The sequence below is a fragment of the Tigriopus californicus genome, chromosome 9, assembly GCF_007210705.1.
Source record: "Tigriopus californicus strain San Diego chromosome 9, Tcal_SD_v2.1, whole genome shotgun sequence".
NCBI classification, from domain to species: domain Eukaryota; kingdom Metazoa; phylum Arthropoda; class Copepoda; order Harpacticoida; family Harpacticidae; genus Tigriopus; species Tigriopus californicus.
In genome coordinates this window covers 10,070,572-10,091,493 of record NC_081448.1, presented here as the reverse complement: position 1 = coordinate 10,091,493, position 20,922 = coordinate 10,070,572, and the positions used below count along the sequence as shown (strand labels likewise).

Below are 20,922 nucleotides of genomic sequence, written 5' to 3'. Positions count from 1 at the left end.
TACCAACACCCTCTGGGGGATTTGGGATTCGATCTGACCTCATGAACCACCTTCCTCTCAATTTGTAACTGGTTAAACGGTGTTGCCTCTGAAGGTGGAATTTGAACCTGTGCCCTCTGAGAAACCATGATTTGCCTCTATCAGGTGCGTTAGACCACTCGGCTACCATCGTGGGAGGGTCATAGATGCTAGTGCTAGGTGCAAGTCCTTAGATTTTTTTTCTTTTGGCCAGACTCGCCAAGTCTGGACGTGAGTCTGGCAAAGGACTCAAGTCCTTCTTAGACTCAGGTCATTCATTCTAAGAAAAAATGATATGTATTTTTTGACAAGTCAGGACTTTAGTCAGGCTAAATTCTCCAAAACCAAGTCCAAGACGCGAGTGCACTTTGATTTGAGTCCGGACTCGCCGTAACACTAATAGCTGTTTCTTTTCAAACGTCTACATTGTCGGAGTGGACGTACCAGATGTGGCCTTCGGAGCCTCCGACGAGGAGGTCGGGGCTGAGGCTGGAACGGCGGTTGACTCCATCGGAAAATGGAGTGAGGGGGCTGGAGCCTCACGGGACCACGCTACCGTACGCTAGGGCCAGTGGATCCTACTCCACCCCCTGGTCACTTCTGGGTCACGGGGTATCGGGATATTGGGGTAGCGCGGCTATGTCGGTGAGTTCCAGTCCATACAGTGTTGGAAATGAGGATAGGATTGTCCTGACCGAGGGTGTTTGTGATGGTGAACTACTGATGTACAAAGACGCCTCGATGATTGATACATGAAAGCAGGGCAGGCGGGGAAAAGGCGAGAAGGCTAGCCACACATCAGCCTCAGCTCTGCTCAACGGATTAGTTAGTCAGAGAACTTAGCTCCACAAGAGAAGTAGCCCCGACGCACACACACAAACAAACACACTCAGGCGCCTGCACTAAGATCCAACCACGTTCAGCAACTATGGGAAGGAGGACCAAGGCTAAGAGTGAGAGGAACAGTCAGTCAGGGAGTCGCTAGCGCGCCCCAATAGACGGGATGGAGAAGGTAGACTAGATCATGTAGTAGTATAAATATATAGAAGAAGGTAGCTCAATCGGTCAATACAGGGAACTGAGCACTGAACAGAGTCCTCTGCCTCGTATTTTGAATTGCAAAAGTGTTCGCACCATACAGTTATTACTAGAGTTCTTCCTTCTTTCATCTGGATGGTTTTTAATATGACCCGGTCCGCACTGCCTGTGTCATCAGGGTGCCCAGGTAGCATTATTTTGCCATAAATGTCCAAAAGAGCAGAAAAGAGAAAAGACCACAACAATCTCAAAAGGGAAACAATTTTGGCCGTCTATGGGGATTTTTAGGCAAGCTCTGACAGGTTCGTTTGTTTGCTGGTACCATTGTCAGTGATGCAAGCTTGGGGTTTCAAACATGTTTTCGAGAAGCTGACCCTTCTTTCAATTCACATTGCTATATGCGGAAAGGGCAGCTTCTTTAACACCAGTTTGAAACGCCAATTTTGCATCACTGGCATTGGCAGGCAAGTTTTTTTCAAGTTTTTTTGCTGGTACCAGCGCTTGCTTAAATGTTCGATCGTTGACTGGATCCTTTTGCCATTCCCCGATACTGCTCCAAGGTAACCATAAAGTGATTTTCTTTTTTTCAATCAGAAAACTTGGACTGCAAAACAACAAGGACGCTTTCCCCACAATATTGGGAGTCCATGCATTAAAGAAGCAAAATGCGTTTTGGGTAGTTAAGAAAATTCAATTGTTCACACCATAGATTACATCATCTTTGAAACAACATAACTCCTAGAACAAACATATTGCGTTTTCAATTTGCTTCTCAATTCAAAATGACTTTTATTCAAATTACTAGAGATAGCAATACTTGCGGGCAGAGATGAGAAATCATTAAAGGCCATTTTTGACCAGGTGGCAGGAAATGGTGGCAGAAAGTGGCAGAAATTCCTTCAAAGTCGAATTTTGCCAACGAGGATATAACTTGGATGGGAAATTATTAAAAGCCATTTTTGACCACCTGGCAGAAAATGGTGGCAGAAAGTGGCAGAAATTCCTGCAAAGTCGAATTTCGCCATCGCTGCTTGCGGGTCATGCAAAGATTGTTAATTAAAATGTGTTTGCTAACATGAATCAAGAAAGTTGAAATGGTTGGTAGCAGAACCCAGCTTCTTTAAGCAAATTGAAATACAACGTGTTAACCTCATTGCGTTCAATGAAATGTTTACCCACACACATTTGAATAAAATCAAGCTACAAATTTCAAAAGGAGTGAAATGTATTCTAGAAAATAGAATATAGGAAAGACTGTTGCACTTTATTGGCATAAACAGTACTGCTGGGGTGAGTCCGGACTTGAGTTAGAGTGCACTCAAGTTTTTACTCAATTTTGGAGATATTGGCCGGACTCAAGTCTTTTAGAAAGGGCTCAAGTCCGGACTGGCCAAAAAAAAATTATTCATTTTCTTAAGATTTCGCAAAGCAAGTCTTTTTGCTAGAACTGGCTCTAGTAAATACTCAGGTCCTCTGCCAGACTCTAGTCTAGACTTGGAGAGTCCAGTAAAAAGTAAAAAAATTAAAGGACTTGTACAAGCCTGATTTTTGCCAGACTTGCCCCAGCACTATTAACACTCAAAACTTGCCTCCCCTTTAAGTAAAATGATCTTGTTAAGGCATCAATCTGGCAAACAGCATGTTTATAGAAAAAACCCACAAAAGTAAAGTTTTAACATGAATAAGTACAAGGTCATAGCTTCAAATATTGATACTGGTTTAGGGACTATGACAATTAGATCAGTCTTTGAACTTTTCTTTGATAAGTAATGTGCACAGTTTAGACGCAAACAAGTCTGAAGCTAACTAAAATTCGACCAAATCCATAAACATTGTGAAATATGGGGCATTTTTCCTAACAACAAAAATATTATCCATAAGCCTTGAATAGCATCTAAAATGAACGCGCAACTAGTCATCCAAATCAGAATGATGTTTCAATTTGTCAGACTTAAAATTTAGATAATTAAAAAAAGTCAGTTTAACTAAAAATAAATAAGCCTGATGGCAACCCTATTCATGATCGATTGATAGTTGTGGCAAAAATTTTAAGGCCATCAGGCTCCGTTGATATCTTGATTATCTGTCATATCTATGCAAAATCCCCTTCCCAACTCATCAATGCTAAAATCAGACATTCAAGGGCACGCAAGTATAACAAAAAAGTGTTTCAAAGGTGTCAAAAGATTTTATTTTTTGTGATTTTGTGCCATATTTTGCCAGCTGGTAGAAAATGGTGTTAAGTAATTCTCATTCCTGTTCAAGAGAGACTTGAAACTGTTAAGAGAACACTTGAGAAATAGTTGCAATTAGAGGGCTTGTCAGAGAAAAGTCACTCCACCCAAGCCACTTGAGACTGCTTTGAACACATTTTGGTAGTTGGGCAGCAGGGTGTCAGGCTGATCGACTTCTCTTGCGTTACGCAGTTTCAATTAAAGCAGACAAATGAGCCATTAACTCACTGGCTCCCTGAATTTGGAACTTGATTTTAAGAATTACGTAACTAAATGTGTTCAAAGCCGATCCCAGCAGACACACCAGGTAGCCGCGAGGAATCAAAGAAAATCTCAGAAATCTCCTGAGTGTTGTTTCTCTGACTAGCCCTCTAGTTGCAATGCATTGCTGGTGTTTCAGTGGCTTAGTTTTCAAATGTTGAAGTTTCACTTCATGACATTTTCCTGACAGTTCAATTGCATAATGTAACTTGCCATTTACAATCAATTGTTAAACGCCATTTGTTAGCTCAAATACGTCAAAAACGTGTTTTATAATCAGTGCAAAACTAGATTTTAGTCTCACAGATGTTAACATCTAAGTCCATTTGCGATTTATTTCTTCTCACCAACACAAGAATCTTTCACTAGCATGGCGTAACACACCACAAATGAGTTGGATTGTTTTATAGATCTCTTTAGGCAAAGTTTTTGAAGTCTTCAAACAAATTCTTTTGTCAACTTTGAAGATTTGACCAATACTAACCCCGCACTTAGCCATTGGTTTTTTTTGAGATTTGATTAGGTTTGTCGAAAAATTACCATTATCATGTTGTCCTGACGATTCTTGCTGAGGCACATCCATCATCTTCTATTCTTCAAGCCTTCTTTTTTGTCTCAACATCCCAAAATGTGATTACAGCCGACTACACCACTTTTTCCCCATTGAACTCAACGCTTATTGGCTTGTGTGTTGTGGTTTGTAGCAGAGCCCTCTATACACTTGCACAGATCTGTAGGGAAGTATCCAAATGTAAACAATAGTAGACGGAGTTTGACATATCATTAGTATGTGGGAGCCATGAATACCAATCTGGAAGAAATATCCCATAGAAAAAGTGGAGGAATCTATTGCTCTGCAGTTGGCTGTCATCAAAAAGCCAAGGCTCACATGACTTAGTGAAATTATTTTGCTTTCCCCCAAAAAATGTGGAACAACGTGAGCTTTGGCTCTAAGCATTGAAACGAGTAAATCCAGATGGATAGGAATGGAAGCCAATCAACTAAAGCCATATTTGCTCTGATCATTTCATTTCTGGAAAGAGCAGCCCCACTCAGAGTGATCCTGATTACAGTCCAAGTGTGTTCAAAACTTTTCATCAACGCCCAAAAGCATTGCAAAATGTGAAAAGATGCAAAAGAGCAAGAGCCAGGTCCAGTTCCAAAACAAGTGACATTTGCTTTAAAGCGACTGAATGCACCCTCTCAATTGATGTAGTGAACATTCACCCTCAAAATATTGCCGAACTTTCAAAGGGTTTGGTTCTTTGTGTACCGGCTTTAAAGTTACTCAAGAAGGACTTGACCAAGAAGTGGTAATCACGGGCACAAAAGTTGTGTGCCACAAGGGGACTCAGTTTACGAGTAGAGGCACAAGAGATGTTAGTTTGCAGACGTCAACCACTCAACAGAAAGACTTTGGTCATTCCTTGCCAAAAGAACCCGAATTTGGATCTCTTCTAGATTTTAATTCCATGACAGACAAAGTTTGTCGCCATGACAGGAATTCAGAAGAACTTGTTCAATTACATTCTTGATTTATCCAAAGATATTAAGTCGTGGAATGAAACTTGCATTATTCTTGGTCAAATTGAAGTTGAATGTTTTGTATTTGTCTTTGAGTGGTATATTTGATATAGGAGAACATTTTGCCAGCCAAATATTTTCAGATATTCTTGCTGTCATGGTCGAAATTGACAAAACCAGAGTGATTTGGTTCAGTAAGGATAAAGTGAAAACTTGTCTACCACCCAGTTTCAAAGCCTTGTATCTGAGTTGTTGCATCATCATTGATTGTTCTGAAATCCCCTGCTAAGTACTTATGTAGTAGCTTCAAATGGAAAACGCCCCTGTGTAGCCACTACAAATCAAGACACACCATCAAATTTTTGGTTGGTTGTGCTCCATCTGGAGAAATCATGTTCATCTCTCAAACGTTTGGTGGCCGTACAACCGACACAGAAGCCACCATCAAGTCTGGATTTGCGTCCTTAATTGAAAGTGACGATGCTGTATTGGCAGATAAGGGATTTCCAAGCATTGAGGGTGATCTGAGCAATCAAGGCGGCCTTTTAGTGATGCCTCCATTTAAGCAAAAAAAAACACGATAATTTTCTACCAAGGACAATCAATCTAGATATCAATGTGCTTCAGTTCGAGTCCACGTTGAGAGGTGCATTGCCCAAATGAAAGTCTTTCAATGCATGTATTTTGTGGAGCTGTGCCCATTTCAGCATATTGACGACATTTTATATGTCATCAGCTTCTTGTGTAATATGGGGAATGACCTGATCAAGCAGGACTGAAAATAAATAAGTAAACATGAGCATGAAAGGATACATTTTATCTGAAGATTGCATTTGATTGCAAAAAAGAAAAAGGTTTGGAAAGAAACCTTGATTCAAGGAAACTGGAAGGAGATCTTGAAAGAAATATCTTTCCAAATGTGTTACAATTTTCTAAAAAAAAAATTGTTGTCAAATGGTATTCGAACAAGTATGTGATCAACCGTGGAAATAATAAAAAGGTGACAAAGTTTTGATTGAGCCAGAAGCATTTGAATTTGAGTGTAATATGGATGCGTTATTTTAAGTTGCCCATTAACGACATAGTCCACATAAATTTGACCATTTTCGCACCTGCTTGGACACTTTATTTCCAAGACTGTTACACTCCCATCATCCTCAATGATGAGCCCGTCCAGCGAAGACCCAAGCCACGGCAAGGACTGGTTGACTGTCAACCCACCATCATGGACATTTGTTTTGCTGTGGACTTTGTACTGCTTTCTTGCAATTGGCTCCATGTCAGGTCCATACTTCATGGCTCTCGTAGGTCTAATGTTTTCTAAAAAGTATTTGATTTGCAGTTTTCTCCTAGATGCCTTGGCAATTTTTCGAGCAACTGATGCTGTAATACGAAACTTTCTGTGCAAAAACAAACAAGGATTCAAACTTTATCCAAGAGTGTCCACAAAAATGCCCAATGGATCTTGAGCTGATTGCTTGATATTTTTTTCATAAAAAACATTAGTGCTTGTTGGTCATCATCTGCGAAATTTGGGGCTCTGGCTCGACTCTTGAAATTGGCTTTCAAAGAATAACTTTGACTTGTTGGCTCACTGTGATTTCTATTGGGGGAATGTCCTCCTGGCGTGATCCATCACACGTTAGTGTTTTGAAGACTGAGCTGTTGTGCAAAGAGTGTTTCTTCATTAAATTTAATACCTTGTCCATATCACAACTGGAACCAGAGTAATCTTGTTTTGTTGGCTCTTTGTTGCAAAACAGCTTCTGAATACTTTGGTCTTTGGGGTACAAATTGTTCAATTTTTCACTTGGCTTTGATCATGCTTGCTCATTGTCTGTGCAACCCTCCGGTCGCTCATTGTTAACGGAAAGGAAAATGGCCGCACTGTGTTTACAAATGCAGTCAATTCCGGCTACACAACTGCATCTAGCTGAAATGACGGCGTGATAATTTGGCGAGATTTTGAATGTTATTTGGTATGGCTTCTCATTGATGGACATCTCACAAAGGCATTCTCCAATAATTGTTGACGAGATCACCTCACCAGAGACAATATCTGAATTTTGAATCTCACAAACATTAAGGGTAGGATGAACCATTTCTCGGCCTTTCTGGAGGATGGCTTTCCGTAATTCGACGCCTTGTATTTCCTCAAACCCCTCAAAAAGTGTCACAATTCTAGAATTTGCTTGCATCTCTTCCTCAGATCTAATAGGGAAACGCTCTGATACTCTCTCTAGATGCGTTTCCTTTGCAACCAAAGACCGGGTACCAGTTTTGGCCGTATGGTGCGCTAGCTGTTTTGTTTACATTTTACAGTCATGTGCGAATGAACCTGTTATAAACTAAGTTGCAGGCGATCCACCCTAAAAACGATTATCAGAGTCTGAAAACTTTCCGCCGACCAAAGATACAGACTTAGTCACCCTAAACCTGATGTTAACAGGTGACTCAGCCTTGATTAGGGCGAATGGGGCGAATTCAATGTTCATGAAAGAAAGGAAACACGGGCAAGACGGGCAAAAGGGACCAACTTATATGTTTATGTTCTCCTTCACATTCTCTGTCCCTTTATCCCGGCCATGGCCAGGCTCGGTTGGTGCCTTAGGTTGGTGCTCATTGAACCTTTCTTTTGGCCAAGTCTCCATTAGAAATTAGAAAGCGAGAGCCTGTCAAACTTCTTCTGTTGCGACTATCAGGCTGGGCCTGGCTGGCCATGTTTTTTCAGCCGGTGATGCTAGCCCGTGCAAATTCGATGCTAAAAAATGCTCATTTGAATTCTAAAATGGTAGAATAATGCTAATTTAAAAAAGATAAAAAATATTTATGGTGGTCATGAAGGATTTCAGTCTTAAAACTCAATTACATTTGGTACTCTTTGACAGGGTATGTTCTAGCAATTTTTTGAAATGTTTTACTTGTAAAATGCAGGGAAAATAAGGAACGAAAAAATCTTTAAAAGAGAACGTCACAATAAAAATTGATGCACTTGTTGAACTCAAAAGTGTAACTAATTTTGTACCCCAAGAATCTGAAGAGGACAACAAAAAGTGAGGAAAAGTTTTATTTGAGCAAAAAATATATATTTCAGGATTTGAACAAGGTTTTTTCACTCATTTAAAGATTGCTCTTATTGTCAAAAAATGTTTTTCTTGCGTGAGATTAGACCATATAAACAAGATACTTTTTTTGTTGCGTGCATCATAATTCAAAGCGGACATAACCATAAGCTGCACTTAATATCGTATATTTATCCATAAAGTTCAGTAGTTGTTTACCTTTTTTTATTTTGAGTATATTTTACTATTTTTGAAACTTTTGATTTGGTTTATCTCAAATGTCTGAGGAGATTTTTTTTTCGGAATGCTATGAAATTAACACTAATTTTTTTGTTTTTTTAGATTACAATGAAATTAACCAATACTTACGTTTACTTAAATATTGAGACTCGGTCCTTGAACATGCATCGACTATTTTAATCAATTTCTTGATTCTGGGTTAATTAATGGCATAATTTGGCAAAATCTGCCTTAACATAAGGTAAACATTTCCATGGAAATCACTTTTTGGCTGCAACGTAGCGTATCAATGCCATGGAATGGCAAATGGATCCAATGAAAGAACATTGTTAACACCGCCAAGTTTAGTTCCCTTGTGAGACTGTTTTCTGCTTTTTTTCCTTTTTGGTCATATTTTCACTGAAATAATGCAAGGAAAATGCTTAAGTGCTAGGCAAGATTTCACAATGCTTGGACCCTGTAAATAATGATAGGTTAATACTGAAAATCAGACCAATGCTTGTAAAAAAAAACCATGCTAGAGGCCTTGAAATAATGCTAATTTTCAAAAATAACTATCGTAGACGACTATCTGGCCACCTTAGCGACTCTCCTGCCGTTTTTTAGCCTTTGTCAAAGCTGCCGACAATCTCTTTACTGATGATACACACACCCTGTCCGTCTAGCTGATCAGCTGACTGATGAGTGTTTGGGCTAAGGTTTGACGTCATCAAAACATGGCTTGTCCTGATTTTGGTCTCTAGCCTCTATCAATCGTTCATTCAGCTCATTTACTCTCCTCGTTCAACCTCGACGGCGTCATGACAACCACCGATTGGGATTACGGACCCAGGAAGTAGTGTCTTGTAAGGGGTTCAACCTCCTCCATTCGTCATGGCCCACTCCAATTTCGAGGGCCTGGCCTTATTATGGGGCGATATCGAGAGCCAAAGCCAGAGCGCCTCCCCGGATTTGTCGGTATTGGCGGGTCGTTGGCTGGCTTTAGGCGAGTTTTTGAGCCATGGATCGATCGATAAAGTTCATCGCCAATGGCTGATCGAAAAGGTGTGGAGCGAGTTGGTTCTCAATTTTTTGCTCAAAAGCGTGTTGAAGAAAGAAGCGACCGAGGTACATGTGGCGGCTTTGGGTGTCATGACCGAGTTTTTGCTTGCCCAACCCTTAAGTGGGGATCAAGCCGAGTTAAGCCAACGCTACGCTTTGTTCTTGGTCAGCTCCGCCCCTTCCTCGCGGTCGCGGGTCAGCGGATTAGCTTTGTTGAAAGCTCTCATCCGTGTATGTTCGGGACCGGATTGGTCGAATCGTCTCAAAGTCTCGGCCACTATTCAAAAGCTCCTGACCATTTTGAGTCAAGGGCCGAGTAAGACCCCGTCCAATCTGATTAAACATCTCAACATCACATTGGGCGCCTTTTGTCGCTCACATACTGCCGAATTGTCGCATTTCCAGGATTCTCTTCTGCACAATCTTCTGGAACAATTGCGCCGTCAAACCGGAAGTACAGTACGTTCACCTGATTTGACCGTCATTGAAGGTGCTTTGCTTGGTTTAGATGATTACTTGACGGCCTTTGGCTTGTCTTCCTCGGAACAAACGGCCGAGTATGAACAATTATATGACTGTCTACGACGGGTATGTCCTAAGGGCGACGACGAGAAAAGATGGACTGCTCGACGAGCGGGAGTTCAGTTGATTGGGCATCATTGCCAAGTGTTCCATGCTTATGTGACCGAAGACATTGAATTCTGGTATGATGAGCTCTACCGTTGGGCCTTTGCCCGCAATCGGGATGATCACCGGGTGGGTTACCCTGCTATATTGAGCCTTTTACAAGTGGTGGGTGACCATTTGACGCTGGAGCCCAATTTGCGGTGCATTAATTTCTTGCTAGACAAATTCAAAACAATCTTGCGGCAAAAGGATTACTCGCATGGCAAGGTCACCGCCTTTGCTATCCAAGGTTACGGACATTTAGCCCGAGCATGCCAAAAGATACTGTCCAAAGAAGATGTTCGCAAGATGTTGTTCGAGCTTATTCGAAGAACGGAAGAGGTGTTTTTTAATCCCTCTATGCAACCTGTCGAAGTGGAAGAACGATACGTTCACCTTCCTAGTTACGTGGATGCTTTAAGTCATATTGTCTTGGTCACCACAGACCCTCCTCCTTCTTGTCAAGTGCTTTTTGAGAAAATTGTGGTTTACTTAATCAAACAATACCCCAAGATCCCCAAGCCTTTCCAAAAGTTTGCTGAGCAATCCGTGACTAAGGCTTTTGAGGTGGTTCGTCTGCCAAGCACAGATGGTGATGACGATTTCTTGTCCGAAATCATTTTTCGGGGTATTTTAGAAAGCTGCTCGTATCCGGTGGTGACTAAACTAGATGAAACCCTAATCAACGGAGCACCTCCAACGTCCGTAAGCTCCTTTAAAACATTGTGGATCCATCTAGTGTCTGAAAAGGGTTCCAAAATCTCTCAGGTCATATATGACCACTTTGTGAAGTGTGCCTTGAAAATATTCTTGAAACTTGATCTTTCATTTGCCTCGTTGAAAGATGATCTTTCCGAAAAAGATGATCTGGAAAATCCCATGGAACCTGATCCCCATAGTGTTGAACCTGCTCCTAAGTCTATAAAAGATATTACTGTTTTGGCTAATCTTGTCACACTCATGACAAGCACATTAAACTCCACCAATCCAAAGAGGTTCTTGCCTTGGTGTGAGGAAGTCCTGTCACAAGTCATTGCTCTGTCATTGAAGAACCCGGAAATCAGTTCAGTGTACCGATGTCTAAGCCTTACAATTTCTTTGGGTAGCCAAAGTGGATTATTTCAGATGTCTTTCTCCGATCAATTGAAAGAGTCTCTGACCAAGTTTTGTTGGCAATTGTGCTCGTTCATCCCCAATTACGAAGATGAGTTACTAGACTCGTGCCTTGAGCTCATCATCGCTTTACCTGCAGCCGTGGTAGCTTCTCTTCAAGGAAAACTTCAATATCCATTACGTCTGATGTTTGGGATTGCCAAGACCGACCTTGCATTGATCGAAAAGGCAATCCAGTCCTTCGAAATGTGGCTTAAGGAACTGGGAAAGGAAGAAACGTCTATGATGTTCCGGCCTTTGATTGTGAGTCTCAACAAATTTCTCGTCGAGAACAGGTTGGAGACCTTCAGTGGCGATGCGTTGAATGGTGAAATCAAAGGCTTTACCACCAAATCGAAGGCTAAGCAGAAATTCAAGAAATTACCAGATGGTTTGGACATTGGATCGGATACGCAACTCCAAAGACTTCAAAAAAAGATTCTCCTCTTCATGGGCAAATTGAATTCAGAGACACTGCAATGTCTTCTTCCTGATAAACTAGAAGTCGGCTCAAAAGTTGTCCGTTGGAACGAAGGCCAAGTCTTGCCCTTTTCAATTCCATTTCCCGATCAACGGGTGGACATATTCCTTGATGATTTTTTCCCCCGAGTCCTGAATTTGGCTTTGGATGCAAGCTCAAGGAAAACTCGGGTTGCTGCGAGTGAATCGCTTCATACTTTGTCTGTTTTTGTGATTGGCAAAAATGCTACTTCCACTACAGATCTAAAGAAATCTAGACCTCTCATGCCCATTTTTGAGAAGTTGTTCCCGGTGTTTGTTGTCTTATCCTGCGATCGAGACGTTGTTATCAAGGACTTGTTCAAGCCCCTCCTGTTACAATGCATTCATTGGTTCACCAGGAATTCAAAGGAAGAACAACCAGAAACCATCTTGGTTTTAGATGCCATCATGTACGGGTTGACTTGCGAAGGAAACGCGTTGGTCCGTAAAGAATCGGCGAAATACCTCAATGAGTTCCTTAAATGGTCCATCAAACAAACTCCCAAACAAGAAATGCTCAAGAAAATTCACAACCCTAAAGCCCTTTTCCTCAGGCTTTACTCATTTTGGCTACACCCAAATCCCATGAAAAGACAAGGTGCGTCCTTGGCTTTCAACCACCTGTACCGAACATTTCGGGAGGAAAGTGTTTTAGCTCAAGAATTTACCTTTGAAATTGTCGTTCACGTTATAAAAAGTTTGATGCAAACCCGCGAAGACCTTTCGTCATTGAGTGGGTCGACGACGGTTTTGGAAGTGGCAAGTTTGTCTTTGAAGCATTTAGCCAGAATCATCAAAGAAAAACATCGACAATGGTCTACTGTTGGATCAAGTTGTCGAAACGTTCCCAAAGATTTGAAAAGCTCCAATCTGGAAGCCTTATTGGGCTGGCTAGCCTCCATCGCTTTCCATATTAATGAAGATGCTCGACACAAAGCTATTGAACTTATTGAAACTTTGGCGGAGGGAAAGCTTCAAAAGTTGAAATGCCTTCAGCAGGCTTTTGGACAAAAGAATATCGAAGAAGCTGTGGCACAACATTTGGATCAGGAATTTGAATTGAACGATCTCTTGGAAATGGATATGCGACAACTCAAACTTTGGCTGAGCCAGGCAGTGAGATCTGTGGAATGTTACTCATGGCTAGTTCATGTCAGTTTGATTGACGAATCGGCTGTTTTCTTGTCCAAGTCTCTTGAGCAGAGCATCCAAATGGCCCTCAAAGGATTCGTCTATTTGTTCAAGTTGAAGGCCAAGTTCCATCTCACTGATTACCATGCGCTTGAAAAACGTCTCGGCGGTTTGGTGCTCCAAATATTTGCGTTTATCCGCAATTTTTCCAAGAAAAGTCATATCCAAACCCTTTGGACCAATCAAATGTGGCCCGCCATTCTCAGAGCTACATTGACGCCCTCTGAAATGGGATTTGATGTGAATAAAAAGAGCTTGTGCGAATTGGAACAAACCTTGGAACGATTGCTGCTCTTTGCCAAACGGCAAGGACTGCTCTTCTCAGGGGTGTTCTCGGATATTCCTGTTGAGCTCCTTCCTGAAAATGTGATCAAGACCTCTACCAAGGAAGCCCTTGATTCAACGTGCAAACATGCCTTAGCCGGCTATCAACTCTTAGCTCATACTGGTCATGTGACATTTTGGAGAGGGAAATTGCCACCTTTGATCCGTAGTTGCCTTGAAACGGAAGAGACGGCCCCTAATGTTCAAGTCCTTGATTTTTATTTGGGCCTTGCCGTTTCAAATGAGGTCGAGCTCAATTCATGTCTAGAGGCTCTTGAACCCCAATTGAAAAAGCATGGCGTGACAAGAGTTTGGATCCGACATGTCAACAAGAAGATCATGAGCCAAGCCTTCAAAAGAGTTGTGGAGGGGTATAATGGGGATCAGTGCTTCCTTCTGACTTTGGTTTTAAAGCTTTGTCAAGAGATGAACCGCCGAATGTCGGTTGATCCCAAAGAACCCAACCTAGGTGTTGTGCAGTGTGTTTTTGACCATTGGTCGGTTTTATCTGCTCAATCCCAATCCTCACAAAACCAAGATGTATTGCTCTCTTTAGTATTCATTTTCCGTCGACTCATGTCTATGAACGAGACAGATTTGGGCAGGTCATCCGCGTTCCAGATTTTTGTCGCCAAGAACTTTTCTTCCAAAGTGCTTGACCTGAAATCTAAAGCCCTTCTCTTGGATTTCCTCTTCATTTTCATCGATCATGCCGATTTCGATCTGAGTCAAGCCTTGGACGATTTTGCCAATTCCAGTTTCCCCCTGTCCTCTCGCGAATATGATATCAATTCTTTCGAGGGCCAGACATACTTGGAGTGTATCCAAAAGTTAGCCTCGATTTTCATCTCAACGGGATCAACAAAAGTGCTCACTTTCTTGATTGGCATTGTGGTCCGTGAAGAAAGTCATCGAGGAGCCAATGATATTGAAAATCAGATCGCACTTAACCTGCATCAATTGGAGAGTAGAAAGCAAGAGAGCCTTCTTTTGGCGACCTTTGCTTACCTTCAAGAGGATCAAAAGTACCCATGTGCAGTGAGGCTTCGAGTTCTTGAGACATTTTTGATCCCCTTACTTTTAGGCAGTCGAGATTTGGCGCTCGTTAATTTCTGCGTTAAACGGATACAAGATTTCTTGGGGACTTTTTTCTTGCCCATGTCTGGAACAGAGGAAAGAAGAATCGACACATTAGTTACAAAAATCACCGTTTTCAAGATCCTAGGAGCTGTTTATGGGAAACTGTCCATAGAAAAAGTGCATTCAAGTTCTTCGGAAATAGCTAAAGTAGCTTTGCCGTTTTTACAGAGCAGAAAACAGGTGAAAGAGGGTGCCACCATGACCGGAAAGGAAATGTCCATCTTTCTGGTACGAATGCTTCAGAGTGTCAAATCCGAGGTTATGGATGGATCTGAGGAACTGAAAGAGTATTTCCGAATCTATCATTGCAGTGCCTACAATGCCATGATGTCTGTGATCTCATGCGTTCAAACTGAAGAGAAATTCTTCAAAAACTACGTTTTCAAAGAAGCAGTGAGCAAAAGCGAGTTGATTTGGAGTCGCATTGTCGACCCGAATAAGGTGTACCATTTTCCGATCGAAACCGACACCTTGCAACCCATGAAAGCCAAACTTGTGGCCATTCGAAAGATCAAACGATTGTCTGGTGCTGAGGATCGGTCGCAAAAGTTCTTTGGCACATCCTTGGATAGCCATTACTTGTCCGATTCGTCCATGAGTCAAGCTATCACCAGTTACGATTTTACTCAAAGCTCTGTGACTTTGAATGCCCAAAACAAGCCCAAAACAAGCGCTCAAAACACTTCTATGAGTCAAGAGGAGAAATCCAATTATGTGACCCTCGAGAGCGATGACATGAATGCCCATGAGTGTATGGCTCCTCTTGTGGGAACAATCACTTACTTACTCGACATTAAAACAATCCCAGCGGAGAGAAGTGATCTACCAGAGTGGCTGGAATGCGTTATCGAAGCCGCCAGTGACACCTCCCAATCCAAGAACGCTAGAATATTCCTATTGAAGCTTCTGTGGAATTGCCGGGACAACTTGGAACCATACCGAAAGACCCTAGGCCGGGTTTTGCTTCCTAGTTTGGCCAAGGAGACTATTTGGAACAATGACGAGAAGTTGAATTCGGTTTGGCTGGATTTGATGAGCTTGGTGGCCCTTTGGGCTCCGGAATTGGCCCCTAAGGAAAGTGAAATGAACTTGAAAGCGTGTGCAGTCGTGTTAGTGGATGTTTTGGCGAAATTTGCTGTTGAAAACGAGAACCGAGAGGTGGTTAAACATCTGCTGGAACTCATGAAAACATTGATACAAAGTTGGCATCACATTTTGAGAGCTTGTTCAGATGAGTTGTTCACTCAATTTCAAAACCATCCCAAGAAACGTGCTGTTGTGGTACAAATCATTGGGATATTCTTGAGCCATGGATTGAATCCCATTCATAATGACGCTTTGATAGACTTCTCCAAATTCTGGTCCACCGTTTTGTCCCAATTGGAACAAGCGGGAAGGCCTCAGTTTGTACAGATGTCACAAACTGTTGGACTTGGTCTGAAGTTTTACCGCGAGAGTGAGAATGGATCCCGGTTTTTTGCACTCGTTGAAGATCGCTTAAATTCGATCTCTGCTGGAGGTTCCCAAGCTAATGCGAGCAAATTCCTAGTCTGTCTCTATCATTGTCAGACTTGGGTGCCAGAAATCTGTCACAACTATTATCGGAAGTACATTTATTCTCTGTCCAAAAAGTTCGGCGAAGAGCTCATTTATGGATTGGAGATCGTTGCTGCTTGTGCCCCAGATTTTGGGAAATCGCCCAAAGACATTCCGAAAGAGCTTAATCTCATCGGAATAAAAAGTTTCTTGCATCATTTCGATGGTCAAGTTCAGGGTCGAGCTCTCAAGATCCTCACCAAGTTGTTGCCATTTATGGAGCCCGAACTAATTCTTGAGTATGTGGAGTTGTGCCAAAACTTTTCCAATCATGCACTAGATGCGGTCCGGAAGTTGAGATTAGACCTGGCTCAAGAAAGCTTTCTGCTAGCCAAAGTCAATCCAGAGAATGATTTATCTTGGACCAAAGTCCATAAACTGGCCATCCAAATGATTACCGAGGCTCTTAGCGATTGGCAAGGAACGATCGTGACCCAGGCAATTGAATTCTTGGACCTCAAGTCGGATCTTTCCCCCGTCACTTGTGTCCGTTTGGCAACTCTCTTCCAGGATTTCGTGACGGAATCTAGTCAGCAAAACTTCCTCCCCAATGCCACCAACCTCGTGTTCCTACTCTGTCATCGATCACCCGAGATGGATCGGAAGCTATTTTCAGATCCTCTGAGCGACCAAGTCCATTTCCAAGAGCAAATCATTAACACATCGTGGAGGTATCAGACGCAGGAGAGCAAAATCCCGAGATTTGTGGAGACTCTCTCTCAAAGCCAAACGGCGGAAGGCTATTACATTCGAGCCACACAACAGACCATGGAGTTCGAACAAACCCAGTTGGCTAATTATTCCCAATCCATTCCATCTGAGCTGTCTGAAAATGAAGGGATACCAAATTCCACGCGAGGACCGTCCAATCGATCATCTATTTCAAGCCTGCGTCCCAAGAGGTTCCAGACTTCTTCGCAAAACAACGAGTCGGAGTATGAGCGGGCAAAATCTCGCTTTGCTAGAATCCATTTCCGATCGCAAGAAAAGGAAGTCAAAGACAAAATGGATGCTCGAGGTCAACGATCCGCAGGTGTCACTCTCGTTCGCAAATATCGGACGGGAGAGCTCCCTGATATTCAAATTTCGGCCGGAGACATCATCAAAGCCATCAATAATTTAGCTAAACGAGATGAGCAGATGTCCAGATATATTCTCTGTTCTGTGATCAAGGCCATTGTGGTAGCAGGAGCTCCAGACACTTTCACCCATTCCTTAAAGAGTGCTCTAGTGGACATTTTGAGTCACATCCAATTGGAAGATCGATTTCTCACTTCTGCCATTCTGGAACTGGTGTCTACCTTGAACCCAAGTGAGATTCCCATTGCACAAGTAAGCCTCATTGCCAGGTCACTTCATCTCGAAAGCTTGGGTATCCTCACTCTAGAAAACCAGTTGAACTTGCGCGATCATCACCCGCCAGCTAGGAAGAAGAATCGCCAAATGGAAGTCGCATTTTCACAGGATGACCTGAATATTTACGTCAAACTCATGGAACTCTATCGAAGTCTTGCCCAGGAGGATTCTGTGCGGGGCATTGGAGCCCAGTTCTTTTCTGAACAGAAACTTTTCTCTCAGGCATTGGATCACGAATCCTTGCTTCATTACGAACCTGCCTCTCAGATCTATGATCAGTTGACGAAAGCCGATCAAGATTCGGAGGCAATGAAGCAAGTCTATCAAGAGTTCTACTTAGAATCCCTGGAAAAGATGTCGAAATGGGATGTGTTGGAGCAAGAGACATTAATGATTGTTGATGGCGAGCCCAATCGTCTCTTAGATTCAGAATGGACTCAGTTGCGAGTTTTGCCCAAGTTTATTGAAGCGAGTTTGTTTCAAATCTCCGAAGCGAAATCCAAACCTGAATCTCTTTTCAAACTGATGGATAACAAAGCAAGTGCCAAAAATCTTCGCGAACAATTCGGCCTAGATTTTGCAATAGCTTATTTGATGAAGAATCAGTTTGTTGATGCGGAGATGGTCGTGAAGCAAACTTTGGACAAGTATCTCCAAGAATGGGCCAATATGGACGGCTTCAGCGTCCCCCAGATGATTTTAAATCTCCATCGACTGAGAAAGCTCTCTCAAATTGAGGAATTGCTCCATTCCAAAGCAAACCAGTCTACCTTCAAACCTCATCATCTGTCTGATTTCGATTCACTTCAACATTTAGACATTTTAATCCGGGACAAGCGGGTGGCTATGGGCGCCTTGCATGTAAACGACAACTTGAACAATATTTTGGCCAAAGACTATGAACATGGGTGTCAAGAGGCTCTTGCACGCCAAAGCTGGATCGAAGCTGTCCGATTTTTGGCCCTTTGGCAAGGAATCGACACCGACAAACTTGCTCAATCCAGGATTCAGGCCATGATTGGCAAAGTGACCGTGGCCAAATGTCTGGGGGCCTCCTACAAGACTCTGGGCGATCGAATCAACGCTCTCTACCGAACTGGTCTAATGGGATTGGAAAAGTGGACCACCCAGCTCGAACGGGACGAGTATGTGATAGCCCGGACGGACATGCTCAGGTCGTTGGATCAACTCCTTTCGGAACTCCCTGCCAAGACGACACTGGACGAGGTTCATGGTTTGCTAACGAAACAAGACAAAATCGATCATTTCAAACATCTTGTTAAGAACCCCAAGAACTTGCAAGATTTTCGCCAACGACTCATGATGAGCAATATTGAATCATTTGATTCTGTCACCGGGGATAATGTTAATCGAAATATGGCCTTGGCCAGTATGTGTCATAATCTTGTTAGCAGCTTTGGAGCCAGTGGACTCGGAACTGCGTTGACGTCCATTCTCTTCCAAAGCCATTTGAAGGCCATGAGAAACGGGTCGGTCAAAGCAGCTCGACTGTTCCCTAATCTTTTAGAGTATCTGGAGAAAACCATGAAAACTGATTCAAAGGCGGGACAAGTGTTCCATGACGAAGCCTAGCAAGTCCCCTCCTGGTGTTTTCTTATGTGGTCGAACCAGTTGGTGTCATTTCTGGGAACTACCATTTCTGCCTTTGTCGAGCCCATTATTCTCAGGATTGCTCGACATTACCCACAAGCTGTTCAACATGCCTTCCAAATGTTCCAGAACAATAGGAGATTCGCTAAGATTGATTCGTTGTTATATCCCGGGCCAGTTCAAGCCCAAATTCTGGAAGGTCTTTCCCATTTATGCATTCCATATTTACCTCTCTTGGATTCAATTTCGTCCTCGAAAAACCAAAGCCCAAGTGGAAAGCCGGCCATCGTGAATGAGGTGAAAAGCTTTTTGACACGAATCAAGACTGATAAGGTCATGTATGGCCGCTTGTACCAGAAAATGCAGAACGAATCGCAAGATGTGCTAAAAGATTTAGAGAAAGCCACCCAACCCAGAGCGGTAGCCGAAAAGGTCCGTGAGAAAATGCGGCGTCTTCCATCTTCCAAACTCCTGGAAGATTACGTCCCATTCCTTCAATCCTATCACATGTGCGACCATGTGGAGCAAGTGGAGCTCCCGGGACAATATCAGAAATTCCAAAAACCCAATCTCGAAGACATCGTGAGAATATGCTATTTTGAGAAAACAGTGCAACCCTTCTCATCTCTGAGAAAGCCCATCAAATTCACAATTGTCGGGGACAATGGGAAAAAATACGACTTCATCGCCAAATGTGGTGAAGATTTGCGACAGGACGAAAGGATTGAACAACTCTTCAAATTGTGCAACGACATCTTCCAAAGTAGCCAACTTCATATCCGAACTTATAGCGTACTTCCTTTGTCTACAAGTTGTGGTCTGATCGAGTGTGTGCCCAATATTTCACCTTACAAAGCACTGGCTCAAAAGAATAATCCACTTGGAATTGGATGCGCCAAACCGGAGGATTTCAAGAAGGTGATCAAGATGTCGGCAAAGGCCAGAAGAGATGCATTTTTGACGGGGACCCAAGCTTTGGATCATACCATATTTTCTAATAGTCTCCAAGATCTGAGTATTTCCCCCGAGGGATTCTTCTTCATGCGTGATAATTTCATTCGCACTCATGCCACGCACTCGGTCATTGGATGGTTACTCAGTATTGGTGATCGTCATGCGGACAATTTGTTGATCTCAAGAATAACCGGCGAGAGTATACCCATTGATTTTGGCTACGCCTTTGGTGTGACCGCTCATTTGCCCATTATTGAGCTGGTCCCGTTCCGATTGACGCCCCAAATGCAAGAATTGATAAAGCCATTCGAGCGCCAAGGCCCAATTCGCGAAGTGATGATTCGGGCCCTTCAATTAGTCAAGGACAATTCTGAGGCCTTCATCTCGGCTTTACGAGTATTCTCTCGTGAACCCACTCTCGATTGGGTCGAAAGTGCAGCGCGCGAGGCCCAATTTTCAAGTGGGTCATCGAGTGGAAAAGACGACTCGATTCAGTTTTATCCAGAGAGAAAAGTCGAGATTGTGGAACGTAAATTGGCCGGTGATCATCCGAGCCTAGTGGCCACTGACGAAGTTAGCCACGGTCGTTATCGTGACAAAGCGCAAATTGAGTGTATGAGAAATGTGCTTTTAGGCGAAGCAGATTCTAAAAGAAATAGTCTCGCCTCATCTCGTGTACTTAGCACGGAAGAACAAGTGGATTGTCTCCTGGAAGCGGCCACCGATCCCAGTATTCTAAGGTGTGCTTTTGTTGGTTGGGCGCCGTACATTTGAACGTAACATCTGGATTCAAACTCGACAAAGTGCCTTTAAAAAGTGAAAACTTGTATCTCTTACTTACACCTCACGTTTTTATTTTTAGATCTCATATTACGACCAAATTCAAAAATGTTCATGCAAAATAAAGATAATAATGATAATTCTTGAAGCTTGTCCCGTGCTTACTTTGAGAGATGTCCTTGTGACTGTCGTGTTGACCTGTTAAATCATCTCATCAAACTTCAATAACAACG

General features: G+C 42.6%; 2 protein-coding genes across 2 annotated transcripts in view; one reads left to right on the top strand and one right to left on the bottom strand.

The window, feature by feature from the left end:
* Positions 1-790, bottom strand: part of LOC131886420 (mitogen-activated protein kinase 1-like) — a 6,762-nt gene extending 5,972 nt beyond the window's left edge. The window contains exon 1 of the mRNA XM_059234746.1: positions 463-790. Coding sequence (XP_059090729.1) covers positions 463-529 — 67 coding nt within the window. The 5' untranslated portion in view covers positions 530-790. The remainder of the gene's footprint in view (positions 1-462) is intronic.
* Positions 791-9,128: 8,338 nt separating this feature from the next.
* LOC131886231 (DNA-dependent protein kinase catalytic subunit-like) lies at positions 9,129-20,829 on the top strand. The gene is given in 1 exon segment (XM_059234499.1): positions 9,129-20,829. A coding segment is annotated over 1 exon segment (11,433 nt). The 5' UTR covers positions 9,129-9,250; the 3' UTR covers positions 20,684-20,829.
* The last annotated feature ends 93 nt before the right edge of the window (positions 20,830-20,922 follow it).